Source organism: Juglans microcarpa x Juglans regia, chromosome 4S, assembly GCF_004785595.1.
Source record: "Juglans microcarpa x Juglans regia isolate MS1-56 chromosome 4S, Jm3101_v1.0, whole genome shotgun sequence".
Taxonomy (NCBI): Eukaryota; Viridiplantae; Streptophyta; class Magnoliopsida; order Fagales; family Juglandaceae; genus Juglans; species Juglans microcarpa x Juglans regia.
The window spans coordinates 8,523,315-8,541,724 of record NC_054601.1 but is presented as its reverse complement, the minus strand read 5'-3'; the positions used below and the strand labels follow the sequence as shown (position 1 = coordinate 8,541,724).

The 18,410-nt window shown below is 36.8% G+C and overlaps 2 protein-coding genes and 1 pseudogene across 2 annotated transcripts; 2 read left to right on the top strand and 1 right to left on the bottom strand.

The window, feature by feature from the left end:
- The first annotated feature begins 4,549 nt into the window (after window positions 1–4,549).
- On the top strand, window positions 4,550–6,272 carry LOC121263307 (putative calcium-binding protein CML19). The gene has a single exon (XM_041166123.1). It carries the CDS (start codon window positions 5,538–5,540, stop codon window positions 6,132–6,134), a length of 597 nt encoding a protein of 198 aa, XP_041022057.1. The 5' UTR covers window positions 4,550–5,537; the 3' UTR covers window positions 6,135–6,272.
- Window positions 6,273–6,679: 407 nt separating this feature from the next.
- On the bottom strand, window positions 6,680–9,445 carry LOC121263305 (UPF0047 protein YjbQ-like). Its single transcript, XM_041166121.1, has 7 exons — window positions 9,049–9,445; window positions 8,221–8,281; window positions 8,034–8,128; window positions 7,916–7,949; window positions 7,740–7,794; window positions 7,598–7,640; window positions 6,680–6,991 (listed from the first exon to the last, which is right to left on the bottom strand). Exons 1-7 carry the CDS (start codon window positions 9,229–9,231, stop codon window positions 6,920–6,922), a joined length of 543 nt encoding a protein of 180 aa, XP_041022055.1. The 5' UTR covers window positions 9,232–9,445; the 3' UTR covers window positions 6,680–6,919.
- A 1,940-nt stretch (window positions 9,446–11,385) lies between these two features.
- On the top strand, window positions 11,386–18,080 carry LOC121262006 (annotated as a pseudogene).
- Window positions 18,081–18,410: the final 330 nt, after the last annotated feature.

The following is an 18,410-nucleotide window of genomic DNA, read 5'->3' as shown; positions in this document are numbered from 1 at the left end:
AGGGTCAGTGAAACACCTCCGATACCTAGACCAGTTTTTATTCTTAAAGATAATTTTTTGTATGTAAAATACATGAGAGTTAATTCTAACCTAAAATTTGCCTTTTATACTTCCAGTTGAGGTGGATCACCCGTCTCTTGTGTCAGAGTGGTCCGTCCGTTGTACTGAGTACCATTTCATTGTCTTTAATACGATGTGGCTCCCTCGGATCACATCTTATGGTAGGCTAGTGAGTCTGGTCATCATCCATGCACTCTCTTAGGGACAGAGACTCTCATTGGGATATATGCTCGCGTTTCGTATATGACCTTTTAACGCAGTATGGCTTTATTGCCGCTTGTGTGTGCAAGGTTGTGTCAGAGCGAATATTGTCCCATCTTCCCATGTCGAACATTTTCCTACGCTTTCCCTAGGCCTCCTTCTTCATATTTAGATTTGTGGGCTGATTACTCTTTGATTGCTAGACCTCCCTAGAGTGAGTTAGGCTGAGCCCAATGGGATGAGAACATCCCTTGCAATACTATTGATATAAAAATTCATTACATTAATTGACAAGAATATAATTAGTTTAATTATGCATAATAATTTACGATTAAAAAAGAAGAGTAATGCTATCTACAGACTTACAGTTGTGGCGTGATAAGTACCGCACAATCGTTCTGAAAAATTGTAGGGCCCATTATTAAAAAAAATTAGTTTTTTTCATATGGGTCCTGTATTCACTTTTTTTAAAAAATTGAACGATGCTTGAGCACTTTATGACAGCAAATATCATTTCTCATTTCAAAATTACGTTAATAATAGTGAAATGGTTTGTATTAAGATATTTTTTTGAATTTTGAGAAATGAAAGAGAAAAATTTGAATACAAATATTATAAAGTTAAGCAATTGTTTGAATATAATTATTTAATATTATTTTTGTTTTGAAATTTTTAAAAGTTGTATTGATTTTTATGTTTTGATAATAATTAGATAAAAATTAAATGAAAATATTGAATATTTGGAATTGAAAAATAATATGTATTTGAGTAATATTTGTGAATTAAATTACAGAAAATTCTAAAAATTTTATTCTCTTCTCTTGCCCAAACGTCTCTTAGAGATAGAGAAAGATAGAAAACAATAAAAGTAAAGTGCTATTTACTATTTGTAATAATTCTTCTCTTATAATCTCTAACTAGTATCGAATGATTAAAAAAATATTTATTATATTTTAAATAATTTAATATCATGTAAAATATAAGAGTAAGAGCATTAGTCATTGTCAAGTCTAAAATTTAGTTAGAATCTTAATTTTTGGCTACAGTATCAATTTTTTACTAAATGAGTCTACATTGAACTAGTTATCTTAAAGTTAAAATAAAAATATTTATTATATTTTAAATAATTTAATATCATGTAAAATATAAGAGTAAGAGCATTAGTCATTGTCAAGTCTAAAATTTAGTTAGAATCTTAATTTTTGGCTACAGTATCAATTTTTTACTAAATGAGTCTACATTGAACTAGTTATCTTAAAGTTAAAATAATAAAATAATATTATATTTTTTTTAAATTTTTTTTTACAAATACAATTCATATATTTCTTAGATTTTCATGCTTGGTAGAAATAATGTATCTACTTTATCAATATTCGCAATCAGTAGAATAAATAATATGTATGACATGTATGTTTTACCATTCAAAGAGAGAGGAAGTGTTGAAATAATAAAATATTACTTTCTATTGTGAATAGTAGCTAGCTATGTTTGAGAAGGACTTAAGATTTACTGTAGTTCAAGTCTAAGCTTTGGACTATTGGCTAGTCCAGTGTGGATGCTTTTTCTCACATCTAGCTAAAGTTTAGACTTGCATTGGCATTTGGCTAGCCCATTGCCAATGCTCTAACATTAATTTCTCTATATGCATATGCAAAATCATATTTTTTAAAAATTGATTTTGTATATCAAGAAAAATTCTCACATTGGATTTCTTTTCCTAAATTTTTTTTTTTCTTTCAGATTTCTTTCCGTTTGTGTCGAGAGAGAGAGCAAAGAGAAATAAATATTTAGAGAGAGAGTTTGTTTTAGTTGGTGTTGAGAGAGAGAGAGGGGAGGAGAGAGAATAAAATAGTAAAATAAAATTTAGAGAGTGAACAGTACATTTTCAAATTTAAAGAAACAATGTTTATAGTTATGCAAATTTTTCGATATGCATAATCTAATACAGTATAATTTAAGATCATATTATGTAAATATATAGATGCATAATTTAATACTAGTGCTCTAAGAATGTTCAATTGGGCCGAGTATTTTCTTGGCTCGCTCCTGAACTAAATTATTCAGGTTTTGAATGCAGTTTTCGGTTTGGGTTCTTCTTCCTGGGTTGAGAGCTGCATCACCCAACCTGCCTATTCTTGGGCGGGTATTGTTATGAGACCCAATACTCGCAATTCGATTTATATTTTTAAAACAATTAATTTTAATATCAAACGACGTCGTTTCTTAATGTTAAAATTCCTGTTAACCCACCAAGAAGTGTGCACCCAGGTCCGGATATCTAGATATATTCGAACCCGAAACTGGATTTCAAATTCGGCTCGAGTATTAGCCAGGGTTACAACCCAATCAAATACTTGAATGAGTCTTGGTTTTTGAAACCTGAAAAGTTCGAGTACTGGGATTATAGCTTGATTTTGCAATTTTTTAAAAACCTATATTTTATTAAAATCTTTAAAAAAAAAAAATGTTGAAATAATGAGATTACATTGCAACGATTTAAAGGCATTGTTTAGATATAAGATGAAATGATAAATTCTCGAAACTTCTCATAATTTCATTTCTAAATATTATTAAAATATAAAATACTTTTTCAATTTAAAATTTTCAATATTTTTCATTTAATCATTGTCTAATAATTTTGATATTTACAAATTTGAAAAAAAAAAAGACAAAAACTAATACAACTTTTTTATTCTTCAAAACAAAAATCACAAATTATATTTAAACTTGAAAACAAAACACAAAAATAAATACAACTTTTTCACAATTCAACAAATAATAATAACAAATTATATTTAAATAATTTTTTAACTTTATAATATTTTTATTTAACTTTTTATTTCTCATTTCTGAAAACTCAGTAGTATATTTTAACTCAAAACATTTCTCAAAACATTTTATAACTATTTATAACTATTTACAATTTTTTTTTTTTTACATCTTCTACACTATTTATAAACATTACACATTTGTCTACTGAATAATCTCACACACACACACTTGATTGACACCAGATAATTTTGCACTTGTGACATTTGGAATCATCGGCATTAATATTTAAGAAATGATAGTTACAATTGTAAATATATAAATGTCGTATAATTATTTAAAAAAATATATATAATATTTATATAAAAATAATTAATTTTTTAATAATAAATTAATTAATTTTTTAATAATTATACGATAGTGACGTATTCTGTTACTATGCGTAGTTGTTAAAGAACATCACAGCGAAGGGTTGTGATAAAAGGAGGACAAATTAAAAGCTGTAACATGTGTCGCTGCAACAATGGAGTAGTTGTTAAAGAACATCACAGCGATGGGTTTTGGTCTATGCAGAACCCATTTGATGAGACTGTCAAAGTAGATTTCTGCAAGTTAATGATGAATTGGCAAAATCATTGTTGGTAGGTGCTTTTCTGAGAAACATTATTGATTATACAGCTTTTTTATTCTGTGACGGGGACAGTATAAAGGAGCCTGAGTAACTTTTGTTTCTTTTTCTTGAAAAATCTCATCTTTGTGCCCCTTTCGACAAAAACACCAAATTACCCCCAAACAGAATGTAAAATTACATGTTACTCAAGAATGAGTAGCTGCCATAAGTGAAGTGATCTTTATAAAGAAGTCATTTACTAAGGCCAATTTGACCGTCATTTAGGCCTATTTGAATATGAGATAGTTTCATTTTATATCTTATTATTATAATTTTTTTAAATTTTTATATAAAATATAATAAATAATTTAATTTTTTTTAAATTTTAAAATAATAATAATATTAAAAAATAATATTTTAATAATATTTTATTCAACAAATCTTATATATATTCAAAGATAAATTAAGATGATTTTAGATGAGTTGAATAAAATATTATTAAAATATTATTTTTTAATATTATTATTGTTTTGAAATTTAAAAAGATTAAATTATTTATTATATTTTGTGCGAGAATTTAAAAAAATTATAATGATAAGATGAGATGAACTAAGATGAGTTTTGAATCTAAACAAAGACTAGGTTTCGTTTGGTTATTAAATCAATTTCAACTCATCATTATAAATTTTTTAAATTTCAATACAAAATATAATAAACAATTCAATTTTTTTAAATATTAAAATAATAATAATATTAAAAAATAATTTTTTAACAAAATTTTATCAATTTAACTCAACTCAATTTAACATTCAAACACAGTTTAAAATTATTTTACCTCATCTCATTATCCAAACAAACACTAATTAAGTCGTGTCAAGCAGTAAGTACTCCAATGTACACTAGTGACTAGTTCCTTCTCTTTTTAATGCTTGAAGATGTAGATTCTGTAGTTTGTCGAGTATGGCGATTTTCCTTGACGCTCAAAAGTCTTCCGCTTCGAAACATAAACTCAAAACTTCGTATGAAAGACCGGAAATTATCTCCGTAGGAGACAGAAAGCCACATCCAAAAACTAGGAATTCGAGCGCGGAATCATATATTCCATTTCCCAAACCAACCTTAGCCGTGTCGATCAAGCTCGGTTCCAGCAGGGTAAGACGCATAGAATTTATTCAGAGCTCTAGAACACCCGGCTCTCGTTCTGTAACACCAAAAACCCACAAATCCAAAAAGCCCACAAATAGAAAAATTGAGAGAGAGAGAGAGAGAGAGAGAGAAAAGAGTTTGGTTGAAACGGCGAGAGATCAACTGGAGGGAGAGACACTGGCCGGAGATAGAAACGGCGGCGGAGGTAGATGCTGGCAGTACGTCCCCCAAATAGTCAAATCAATGATATAAAAGACCAAGAACGAGAAAATTCTGGAAATATCGAGAAGGAAAAAGAAGAAAAAGACAACCAACCCTACACGTCATCCTCCGGAAACAGGAAGCTTCCTGCATGCGCTCCCGCCGCTGAATAAAAATATACAACTGGTAATTCGCAATTCAACAACGCATGAGATAGGCACTGAGCTCTTAAAACCGCGTTCTTGCTTTCCAGATTCCCCATTCCCCCTATTTATCCCCTCCCTCCCTCTCTATCTTCCATATCTTGAATACGTACGAACATCCATCCACCCACGTCTGTAACACAACTTTTCGTTTATCTTTTGTGCTTATATTAATTTAAAGCTTTGACTTTCGTTTCCAACTTCCCGTGTTCTGTCTGTATATATATATATACCAAGGAGCCAACTTACTTTCATTCAACTAAATTCCAAAGGTTCTGGTGTCAGAATTCGAGCACTTGAGAGTTCTTTGTTCTCTAGTATTAACAGTTAGCAATTCAATCTTCATCATGATCAAAGCTAAACACGATGCATCATCTTCTCCTCCCCCTTTGACGGATGGGAAGCATAATAATGTGACATCTCCAAAATCAGCTCTGGGAAAATTATGTCGCAAACTGTCTTCGAGAAAGAGTACTGAAAAGCAGCGTTCTCTTCTGGGTTCTGATTCAGAGACGACGAACAAATTGATCTGCAGCGAGCTCCAAAAGGTGTTCGATTACTTGGACGTGAATGGAGATGGTAAAATATCTCCTGCCGAGTTGCAAGGCTGCGTGACCACTGTGGGGGGCACTCTGTCCGTGGATGAGGCGGAAGAAACCGTGAAGTCGTCTGATTTGAACGGGGATGGGCTGCTGGACTTCGAGGAATTCCAGAAGCTAATGGAGACAAGCGGGGAAGATGAAAAGAATGACACGCTCAAAGAGGCTTTTGCTATGTATGAGATGGAGGGGTCCGGCTGCATCACTCCCACGAGCTTGAAGAGAATGCTAAATCGACTCGGCGATTCCAAGTCCGTTGAGGATTGTAAAGCTATGATCCGGAAGTTTGATCTCAATGGGGATGGCGTTCTCAGCTTTGAAGAGTTCAGAGTCATGATGCACTGATCCACCCAATATTGCTGCTATTCAGCAAGAATGTTTCTTCTTTTCTTAGCACTTCGTTCTTTCTTTTCGTACATATTGGTTGATAAGAGATTTGACAGTCTTACCACAAAATATCTATAATAAGATTACGTTTGGTTTTAATTCACTGTTTCAGCACCATTCTTTAGGGATTCTCTTGCCTTTTTCCCCTTATTTCAAGATATCCAGCAACACTTGCTCAACCAGAAAGGCGAGACACATAAAATTTTAACTTTCTTTCCTTATCCACCAAATTAAAAGGAAAAATTGAAATGATAATAGTTTAATAAAATATTATTTTTTAATATTATTATTGTTTTGAGATTTGAAAAAATTAAATTATTTATAATATTTTGATTGAAAAATTAAAAAAATTATAACGAACGAAACTCCAAACGGGTAAAGCAGACAAAGAAGTATCTCAATCCTAGGTAAGAAATATAACAACAATACCAGATACCATTGAAAAGATTTGCAAAATAATTGAACTCAAATGATTCAACAGGGGAACAACACATGGTACTTCATTTCTATGTTGAAAGTCAATCTTAGATTGATTTTGTCAAAAGTTTTTTCAAATTCCCGTGGGACACGGAATGCTTCTTTCATGTTTTGAAAAAACAAGCAATCTAAACGCAACCACAGAATAGTCTGAACTCTTACCCACACGTCAGACAGACGTTGTAAAGTAAACACAAATTAAGTACAATATTGTTTTGCATACACAGAAAAAGAAAATAAACAGAATCCTTTGCATATACAAGCCCCTATATTCCATTGAGGGTAACCACAACATTGCGTGGAGTAGCGTTGTCACGATGCTCACACAGCCATATCCCCTGAAGCACAATAGCAGAAAGAAACAGAGTCTTATATGGTAATATTGCAGGGAGAGGTCGAACTGCTTATAGATCTATTTACCATATAGATGCTTTAGACATACCAATGGATTAAAAAGCGAATTGCATCCTTACACTTGATGAAGTTAAGCCCTATGCAACTAGGTCCAGAAAAATGGCTAACCTTGCCATTTACACCATCAGAACCATCTATCCTTTATGTGTAATAAAGGAAATATTCAGTTTTTTCGTCTATATCTTTGACCGAGCATTATGGAGAGAGCAAAAAGATCTCAACTAGGTTGTAAAAGACTACAACATGCACATACAGTGTGTCACAGCAATTTTTTCTGACCAACTTTATCACAAACCAAACAATAAGAGGATTGGAACTGCCCCCACTTATGATTCATTGATATTTTTCAATTTAGTTTTCTACTTTTCCCTTGGCTTTATCGCTATAAATTCCAACATGTGTGTCCCAGAGCAACTAATTTTCATAAACATCTTGTTAGATGTAAAGCATGGGGGAAACATCCACATGAAAATTCTCTTCATCATTTATAACTTTCAGAGGAATTTGAAAGGTGTTCTCGGGTCATATACCTGCCAGGTTCCCATGTTAAGCTGCCCATTTGTAATTGGAACCCTGAATAAGAATGGACATAGTTAATTAAAAACCGGGGAGTTGGGGACAACACAAAATCAGAGTAAATAAACAGTTTTAACAAGCATGAGATCATCGCACGTCAGCGTGCAGCCAAACATTGAAGATTTGATATGGGCTGGCATATCATCTGGGCCTGAAGAAATTAAACAACAAAATCAACACTCTTGTACAGGGAATGTTATATATTAAATGAAACAGTATTCATGGAATTAAAAAAAAAAAAGCTCTAACTCAAACATATGAAAGCTACTAACCTTCAATTGTATGTTTCCAAGGTGCAGACCTTCCCTGAAAATAGATGTTCAAAAACCACATAAGGTCATGTTAGATTACATTGGTTGCTGCATGAAATACTAAACAAGACAAACAGACCTCAGGAACTATCCTGTTGAGGAATGTCTCTGTATCATCTCGAACATCAGAGTCGTAATTCTCATTGATAGTAAGAGAAGCACTTGTATGCTGCACTAAAACGCTTAAAATAAAAGATTAATTCCAATCAACTAAATTAACACCGAACGTGGAGGGAAAATTATTATATGGATCTTATATTACTTACGGAAGAGATGAGCAAGGCCACACTGGAATTCTGACAGATCTTGTGCGATTTCCTTCATTATCTGGTATTTTGAAAACAATCAGTAACATAAAATATACCCTTTTACCTATATATACATAAGTTCCAAGCTAACGTAATAAAGATTATCGTATTAGGAATTGGGAATACTTTGTAGACTCAAAACTAGAACTCCTTTTACATGTGAAAGGGTGGAAACAGACTAACAGTAGTTGGAAGGGGGAGCAAAACAATGGAATGTTCATATTATCCATTCCAAGTAGGATGGTGGGGGTGATGCAGTGATGCTGTATAAGTTTCCCTTCGGATACTTCTGTTTTATTTGGGCTGCAAGCTGTGACAAGCATTTTTTTTAAGTTGTAACAGGTAGTGATTTTTTCACCACTTCTCAGTCAAGTATCGGAAAATGGGGTAGAACTCAAGACAAGTTTTGATTTGAAAATCTCTATCTTTTGCTAATAAATAATAAAACTTTACGACAGGTGATGATAGGCTGTTTCGGTTATCTTGAGGTTGCGAGGGGCAGGAAACACAGAACATTATATGTAAAAAGTTCGGTGATATCAAACTCTAATATGTTCGAATAAGGCAGAAATTCGGTCCCCAACATCAGAAAAATAAAACGCATAAAGAGAGATTGGTTGGTAGAGATGGGTAGGTTTGAGCGGCTGTTTACTACTTACTTCCACTATCGAGGAAACAGACAGACCCATCTAAGAGACGACATGAAGCCCTGGCAACGTATCGAGAATTATTCAATACGAAAGGATCAATTAATCGGGGGAAGAATTCGAATGGTGCTATGGGTACCTTGGGGGTGATGAGATGACAGCCTCTTCTCTGGGGAGGCAGCGTTATGGTCTTCTGAGCCCACTTAGGAGCCGCCGCCGACATCGAACCCGGATCCTTTGCGGTGCTCGGTGAGTACAGAGACCTCACACGAACAGGAGCCGAGAAAGGCTTGGCAGCTAAGAACACCGAGGATGTTTGCATGGGTTGCAAGCCCACCCACTTCCAACCAAGCAGCGCACGAAAGTTCCAGAGCTGGGGTGCGCTGAACAGGAGGGGAAGCAAGGTCAATACAATCGCAAACAAATGCTAGTCCTGTAATTGTAACCTCTGCCGCACATTACTTGCCGCTTGCTGTGCGTGTGGTGTGGTTGTAGTCAGCCCAAAACAATTTCAAGGGAAAATCTATGCATAATGTACAAGAGTCAAGAAGAATCATAAAATAAAATTACGTAGTTTAATATGATATAGAAAAATGTTAACATTTTTTTAATTGTAAAATACGTATTATATTAGAATTTATAAGATAATTTTTTTCTAAGAATTTAAACTTTTTTTCAAACATGTTTGACGTGTCATGTTTCTAAGTCTCACCTTAGATAATCTTGAGGGGTAGCTCAGCTGGTTCAGTCTTTGTTTGCTCTTCAATGATCACCAGTTCGAATCTCCTTAGGGCCACTAGAGGTTTATCCGATTGTTAACTTCAGGACGCCATGGAATTAGTTGAGGTGCACGCAAGTTGGCCCGGATACCCACGATTATAAATAATAATAATAATAATAATAATAAATAAAAAAACCTATACGATTACTTAAATGCCATAAAATGGGTTTTGTCAAATGGGGGTCTGCATTAGAAACTGATCCCACACCAGATTAAACATATTCGATTTTGGGTCTTACATTCGTATTCTTAATTCATCTGTTTTTCTTTTCATATATATAAAGAAAGCTACTTCACTGATCTCTCTGTTGACTCTCAAGTATATAGACAACCTTTTATCACTAAAATCAATGACAACGTATTTTGACATGAAGGAAACAGTTCATATCTAATACAATATCAACGCAACTAAACATGCTGAAGAAATCAGTTTATCTTATTCTTGGAAAGTATTTGTGGGGGTGGGGGGCATGCAATTCATTCCAATCAACAGCAATAGCATTCGAGAACATCTTCTGATTCTCGTACTAATTGTCTTGTTGTTGCCTTTTCTTTAGGTTGCAGTCTTGCTTCTAGCTCATATGCAGCAGATCTATTACTCAGCAGGTAGTGCAACTGCAAACACTAGTTTGATTAACGATCTGCTGATGTATTTGTATGCTGGACATATTTTTTGCTACCCAGAAACCTTTTTTTTTTTTTTTTTTTTGCACCAATAGAAAGAGCATTATCATTTTATAACTCACTCAGGGTGGGAGCTAAATCAGAATACAAAATTATAGGCAAAGCAAAAAACCATTAGTATCTCCATCTCAATGCACCGGTAAACCAGCTTTTTCTACCACTAATAAGCCTCTAACTTCCTTAAGAGAATCATGAAACTGAAAATATTGATGAGTATATCCACTGGCTCCTAACTTAGCAAGGGAATCGGCAACCTTGTTTACCTTCCTATTTTCATGACTAATGTATACACGCATGCTTTGTCTCATGACTATAATCTCTTCCCACACATCCAAATTACCCAGAAACCAAATAATTTCTTGCTCATTTTTTTATGGAATGCTAATCCCCATAGTTCTCTGAAGGCTTCTTTGCTAAAGGTAAAATTATCTTTCATTTTGATTTACTGTCTGCATGTGCTAGTTTCTTGACACCACAGACGCAAATATTGGACAATTCTACCATGAATTCGTATCTTCAATTGCTGAAGCCATGCATGCCGTACGTGGGGAGTAAGTCCACCCGTACTGATGTGCAAGTTGAAGTCATGCACTCGGATGTATAAAACAAACTAGGATTCCCTTGAAAGTGAGATGTTGAATCGTTGATACCTTTTTTTACTCTCCTCGACCATAGATCAATTTCCAAGGTGGATTGACAATTTGACAGGTCAGGAAATGAATATTTGGAAGAAAGGAGACATCGAAGTACTTCCCAATAATCCCTACGACTTTGGCTCCGCTCCAAGGCTAATATCATTATTGCACGCGTTCCTTTGGAATCAGTTGTGGCTGATGCCTTATTTTTTCCACTTTCTCATGTGCTCCGCGAGTCAATATTCAATAGGTTGCAAAGACTGACACCCCAAATCCTACGTAACACCAAACGCTTGACTGACTACCCTTAGTGCCTTCTTTTGCGTCGATGTATTTTTCTATATTTTTTAAATATGACTTACAAGCCGAGTGACTCATGAGTTGCTGCGAAGACAGCCCCAGCTCTCCTTTGTACAAGGCCAACAAATCTACATGGACAACAAGCAGCTCGAGAACACCCCAATTTCACGCGTGGCTTTCATGCAACGGTTTCCAATCCTCGTTCCAAGCCTATCTCACCTTCCGATCCAATCCTCCTTATGACTCTCCGGCGGCCATCGGCTTGCTCTTGGGCACCCAACTCGAACTCATTGCCCAGGCCAACAACCTCTCCAGCTTCGGCACCATTCCCACCGACACCCAAATTCTCGTCCCCATAAAAATATTGCTCCTTGAAGAGAAATAGCAAAGCTCTATGAAGACAATTCATTTGTTGAAATGCCTCAATGGGTGTGAACTATTTCAGTGTAGTATTACATGGTATATTTTCACCACATATCGCACTCCGTGCTTGTAGAGTATTTATAGACAAAGGAAAACAAATCCAATCATTTTTACAGAATATTTTTAGATGCTTATATAGTCTTCTTCCGTAGCATTTTGAGGTGGTCTCACATGGTTTTGCCTTTTTGTTGTGAGGCGTTCTGTTGGACATTCTGTTGTTGTATGTTGGCAGCAGGTGAGTGCTATGAGCTGGTGTGCAAGGGTGCAGAATAGTTAGTTGTGCTAACATCCCATCGCGATGCAAGTGGCACCTCCATGATGGTGAGGCTTGATCGTAGAAGAGAGAAGCGAGCTGAGGAGAGCGGCTTTATAAGGATATCTGCAATTTGATCTTTGCTTTGGAGAAACTTGACAGTAAGTGATTTGGCAGTAGCACGATCACAGACAAAATGATAGTCCAAATCAACATGTTTAATTCGTGAGTGCAAAACATGATTAATAGATAATTAAGTAGCACCAAGGTTATCACAAAATAAAGTGGGAATATCAGTAATAACAATTCCTAATTCAGTTAATAAGGATTGTAACCAAAGAGTTTAGCAAGCTGTGTTTGCCACGGACTTGTATTCAACCTCAGTTGAGGACCTTACAACAATAGGTTGTTTCTTTGAATCCCAAGAGATTAAATGTGAACCAAAATAGATGCAAAAGCCCCCAGTAAATTTATGATCATCAGGGCAACCAGCCCAATCCGCATCCGAAAAGACAGTTATCTTAAAGGAAGAAGTAGGAGACATGTACAAGCCGAAGGAAGAGGTGAGGCGAAGATAGCTGAGAATGCGTTTAACGGCTTGCCAGTGAGTGAGACGAGGATAATGCATGTATTGACATACTCTGTTAACTGCAAACGAGATGTCGGGTCTAGTAAAAGAGAGATATTGAAGGCTTCCAACTATACTTTGATAAAGTTGTAGATCCTTAAATGAGGGTCTATCAACAACAGTGAGTTTAGTGGAAGAAGCCATTGGAGTAGTCACTGTTTTGGACTGGTGCATATTAGTGCGGTGAAGAAGATTAGAAACATAGCGACGCTGGGAAAGGAATAAACTAGAAGAATTTCTACAAACTTGAATACCAAGAAAATAATGTAGCATGCCAAGATCTTTAACAGGAAATGATTGACACAAAGCAACAATAAAATCATTGATCAAAGAAGAATTAGAAGCGGTAACAACAATATCCTCGACAATGACTAATACATAAATGGAGACAGATGCAGTGGAAAGAATGAACAGAGAAGAATCGGATGTGGAAGCATGAAATCCTAAATCTAACAGACGAGAACTCAACTTAGCAAACCAAGCCCTTGGGGTTTGTTTCAAACCGTATATTGATTTTCGAAACTTACAAATAAACTGAGGATAGTCAGGATTTACAAACCCAGTCGGCTGATGCATGGAAACATCCTCCTCCAGATCCCCATGCAAGAACGCGTTATGCGCATCCAGTTGATTAAGAGGCCATTTCCGAGTTACTGCAAGAGAAAGAATTAAACGAATTGTGACAGGCTTAACTACCGGACTAAATGTATCAGAATAATCGAATCAGACTTGCTGGTGGAACCCTTTAGCAACAAGTCAGGCTTTTCGACGTTCTAGGGTTCCATCAACATGTCTTTCGGTTTTAAAAACCCACTTCGAATCAAGGATGTTGAGATTGGAAGAGGGAGGAACCAAGTCCGAGGTGTGATTTCATAAGAGGGCTTCGAATTTAGTGGCCATGGCATCACGCCAAGCCGAATATTGGGAAGCCACCGTATAAGATGTTGATTCCTCAGGGATGGAGGTCGATTTGGTGAGAGAGGCATAGGATTTAGGAAGAGGCCAAAGCAAGGTACCATCTGTGCGATTAAGTGGATGGGAATGATGAGTCTTTGATCGTGTAAGCATCGGATGTGAGGTAGAGGTAGTCTGGGAAGGAGGTAAGGTAGGGTTTGGTGAGGACGGCGCAGGAGATAAGGATGGAGAGGGAACACTAAGTAGATTGGTGTCGGTTAGGGTTGGAGAAGATGGACTATCATGAGCTGAATGAATGATAGGGGATTGGGCCAAAGATGAGGTAGGAGAGTGGGATGGAGAGGGATGATGACTAACAAGTGAGGAGTAAGAGATGATGGGGGAGGGAAGAGCACTAGACTAGGGAGAAATGGGCCGAGGAGGTAAATTGAATAAAGGGAGTTGCAGGCGGCTAGCTGAGATGAAGAATTAGATGTGTTTAAGGGAGAAATAGAATCAGAGAAAGGAAATCGATTTTCATCAAAATGGACGTCCCGTGAGACATAAATTCGACCAGTAGAAATGTGTAAACAATTATAGCCCTTATGATTTAAACTATATCCAATAAAAACACAAAATTGAAAACGCATGTCCATTTTATAATGATTAAAAGGACGAAAATTGGGCCAACAAACACACCCAAAACTTCGTAAAAATTTATAATCAAGTTGTTGATTGAATAAAGTTTGAAAGGGAGAAATATTTTTTAAAATTGGAGTAGACATCTTATTTATTAGAAAGGTAGCCATTTGAAATGCCTTAGCCCAAAATTTGGATGGGGTCGAGGATTGGGCTAAAAGGGATAGCCTAGTTTCTACAATATGACGGTGACGTCTCTCTACGCTTCCATTTTGAGCGTGAGAATAAGGACAAGTAATACGATGAGAAATGCCAAAATTGAGAAGAATAGAAGAAAATGGGCGGAATTCTCCACCCCAATCTGTTTGTACATCAATAATATTTTTAGAGAAAGTATTTTGCACAAATTTAATGAAAGCTAAGAAAATAGTAGACACTTCAGATTTAGCATGTAAAGGAAAACACCAAATGTATTTAGTAAAATCATCAACAATGGAAAAGTAAAATTAAAAGCCACTAGAGGATAGCACAGGCGCCGGTACCCAAACATCTAAAAATAAAAGTTGGAAAGCATAGGTTGATCTAGAAGGAGAGAGTGGGTGAGGAAGAGTGTGAGATTTTTCTTGAAGACAAGCATTACAAAGAGGAAAGTGTAACATAGAGGTGGTGGGTAGATTATGTTGGCGGATAGTAAAAGATGTGACACGAGGAGACAGGTGGCCTAAGCGGGAATGCCAAATTTGAGGAGTTGTTTTTTCACGAATGAGGGCCTGATGTTGTATGGAATTAGTAGATTTGGAAATGAGCTCATCATGTGATGGAAGCACGTACAAGCCGTTGTTAATGGGGCCCTGAAGAAGTACTTCCTGGGTATGCAAATCCTTCACAAGAAAACCAGAAGAATTAAATTCAAAGAAAATAGAATTATCATGGCAAAATTGTCGAACAAATAATAAATTTTTAGAAATAGATGAGACATGAATTAAATGATAGAGAAGAAATTTACTAGTGGGTGTTGGAAGAAGGCCAGTGCCAGTGTTCTGTATAGGAAGAGAAGACCCATCACCAATAGAGACTTGATCAGGTCTAGCATATGGTGTTGATTCCAAATTTAAATTAGAGAAATTCGACGTAAAATGGTTCGTAGCGGCAGAGTCAGGAAACTATAAATTGGAAGGCGATGGAGAGACGGGAATAGAAGTATAGTGACCTGTAAGGGATGGAGGTGGGGATGGTTGATAATTATGAGTAAAATGATGATAGCACTAAAAAGTCGAGTGACCAACCCGAGTACAAATTTGACAGGTGGGTTTATTTGCAGTGTGGGAGGAAAAGAAATTAGGAGGTCCTGAAGATGAGTTATGGGCACCACCTCGACCACGACGATAGCCATGACCACGACTTTGATTGGAAAAATTTGATTGGAAAAATTTGATTGGAAAAATTGAAAAAATTAGAAGATAACTATAGACTTGAGATGAGGATAATGGTTCTGGTCTGGTGGTGATGGAGGATACAATAGATTCATAGTCAGATCCCAAACCGGCTTAGAGATAAACGATGAACTCATGGGGAGAAAAAGGATGACCAGCAGAGGAGAGGGATGAGGCTAAAACTTTAGCTTTATGGAAGTAAGTAGAAACTGCGTCTGAGCCTTTTTTTAGGGTAGCCAATTGATACTGTCTGCATAAGGTGGGCGGTAGATTGAGCAGAGTAAAGGTTGGTAAGGGTAGACCAGATTTCGTGAGAAGTGGAGCAATCAACTACTTGGGAGAGAATATTGTCGGTGAGGGAAGAATAGAGGGCTGAAATGATCATTTGATCATGTAGAAACCATGAGTTATGAGCTGGGTTGGGTTTGTCATCGATGGAGGGAGGGGGAAGAGGAAATGAGCCATCGATGTAGCCATATAGTTGATAGCTTTTGAGGAAAGCGAGAAGTTGAGCTTTCCAAAGGGGAAAGTTGTCATGGAAAAGTTTAACAGTGAGAAGATGGACAACGGTATTGGTGAGGGAGGGAGTTAGAGGTGGGGAGCCATTGATGGATCGTAAATGGACAGAGGTCCTATATAGCTCTTGATACCATGAAGAGAAATAACAAAGCTCTATGAAGACAATTCATTTGTTGAAATGCCTCAATGGGCGTGAACTATTTTAGTATAGTATTATAGAGTATATTTTCAACACATATCGCACTTAGTGCTTGTATAGTATTTATAGACAGAGGAAAACAAATCCAATAATTTTACAGAATATTTCTAGATGCTTCTATAGTCTTCTTCCGTAGCATTTTGAGGTGGCCTCACATGGTTTTGCCTTTCTGTTTGAGGCGTTCTGTTGGGCATTCTGTTGTGGTATGTTGGCAGCATGTGAGTGCTGTGAGCTGGTGTGCAAGGGTGCAGAATAGTCAGTTGTGCTAACACTCCTGTTCGAGTCCTTACTATTAGTACAACACATACTACAAGTTGAACAATACATTTGAGATCTACTTCATCCTTGCCAATGACATGTACCAGGGGCTAATCACCTGCCAGGCCATGATGGCTCAAAACCTTTATGGCGTCCGCAATCTGATGGTGGGGTAGAATGTGGAGGTGCCCCTTTGGTGTACTTGCCCTACTTCCAGCCACGTTGCTACTGGGGTTAAGTACTTGCTCACTTTCATGGTCACTTGGAATAATGACATTCCTTCTATTGCTGAGCTATTTGCTTTGGAGGAGCAGAGCGTTCTAGATGCAAACGAGTTGTCTCATCACCTAATCTACCCTTTTACACCCATTCTAGTTCCCCTCAAGAGCAAGCCCACTAGTATTCAAAGAATTGCCTCTCGGCCCCCAGCATCGCCACCTCCCCACTCTCCCCCACCGATCCAGTACTCCTAACTCAGGTAGAACCTTTTAAGAATCCCCCGCATTCACCCCCTAAAATTTTTATATCTATCGAAGGTGTGCGTTATGCTGTCAATCCTTGACCATGAACATGTTTGAAGACTTGCAAACGACAACTGAGTTCTCCAGGAAAGCTAACAAAATCAAGGGTTTTGTCTATCTTGGATCCTTTTGGGGTGATGAAGCTGCTGTGAAGATCATGAATGGGGATGTGTCAGGAGATCAATTTGTTGAAGCACATCAACGAAAACAACATCATCAGGCTTTTTGGTTTCTGCGTGCATGGCAGGAACACCTACCTTGTTTACGAGCATGTGGACAATGGATCCATCAGCAATTGGCTTCACTCGAACAAGCATCAAGTATGTTCCCCTCTGACATGGAAGCAGAGGGTTCTGATTGCCTATGATGTGGCGTATGCCCTCACCTACCGCCTATGATGTGGCATATGCCCTCACCTACCTCCACAACTACGCCAACTCTCCCCATATACACAAGAACTTGAAGACCAGCAACATTCTTTTGGATTCAAATTTTAGAGTCAAGCTTTCCAATTTTGGACTCGCAAGAAAAATGGAGAATAGAGACAGAGGACTCCTTCAATTGACCAGACATGTGGTCGGTACTCAGGGTTACATGGCGCCTGAGTACATTGAGAACAGAGTGATTACTCCCAAGCTAGACGTGTTTGCGTTTGGGGTTGTGATGTTAGAGCTCTTATCCAGAAGAGAAGCAGCCACCGAGAAGGATGGAGGAGATCGTGAAGACTTGCTATTTGCATCCATAAGAGTAGTGCTCGAAGGAGACAATGTTAGGGAGAAACTTCGAGGATTCGTTGATCCTTCTCTTGGGCATGAGTACCCTATGGATTTAGCATACTCCATGGCCCAGCTAGCTAAAAGCTGTGTTGCCGATGACCTCAACTCTCGCCAACCATGACACAAGTTTTCATGGTTCTGTCAAAGATTCTCTCCTCCTCATTGGACTAGGATCCATCTGACGAGCTTGAACGTTCAAAATCAATTAGTCATACTTGTGGCAGATAGATAGCATAGCATATGATATTGCTTCACGAGATTGAGATGCATAATGAACTGAATCAATTCAGTGGCGTGATGTCGTGCTGTGGTAGTAGCAGAAGGAATGAATCTATTCTATACACCAATAACCATAATAATCAAACCCTATTGTATGTTTCCCCCTTGGTATACATAATAGTACACAGTTCTACTCATCAAGACTCAGATCTTTCTCTGATAGTTATAGTGATGGGTTTGACGATGGTTGAACCTTTTTTGTTCGTTACACAATTAATACATTCTGCAGAGGAATTTTAAATTTTGATGGATCCATTTGCATCTTCTCCATCTGGATGT

Coding starts and splice junctions, on each gene's coding strand:
- LOC121263307 (XM_041166123.1), top strand. CDS start 5,538: ATGATCAAAGCTAAACACGATGCATCATCTTCTCCTCCCCCTTTGACG.
- LOC121263305 (XM_041166121.1), bottom strand. CDS start 9,231: ATGCAAACATCCTCGGTGTTCTTAGCTGCCAAGCCTTTCTCGGCTCCT. Junction 7,950..8,033: donor TCAACAGGATAGTTCCTGAG/GTCTGTTTGTCT, acceptor ATCTATTTTCAG/GGAAGGTCTGCACCTTGGAA. Junction 7,795..7,915: donor TTGGAAACATACAATTGAAG/GTTAGTAGCTTT, acceptor TAATTTCTTCAG/GCCCAGATGATATGCCAGCC.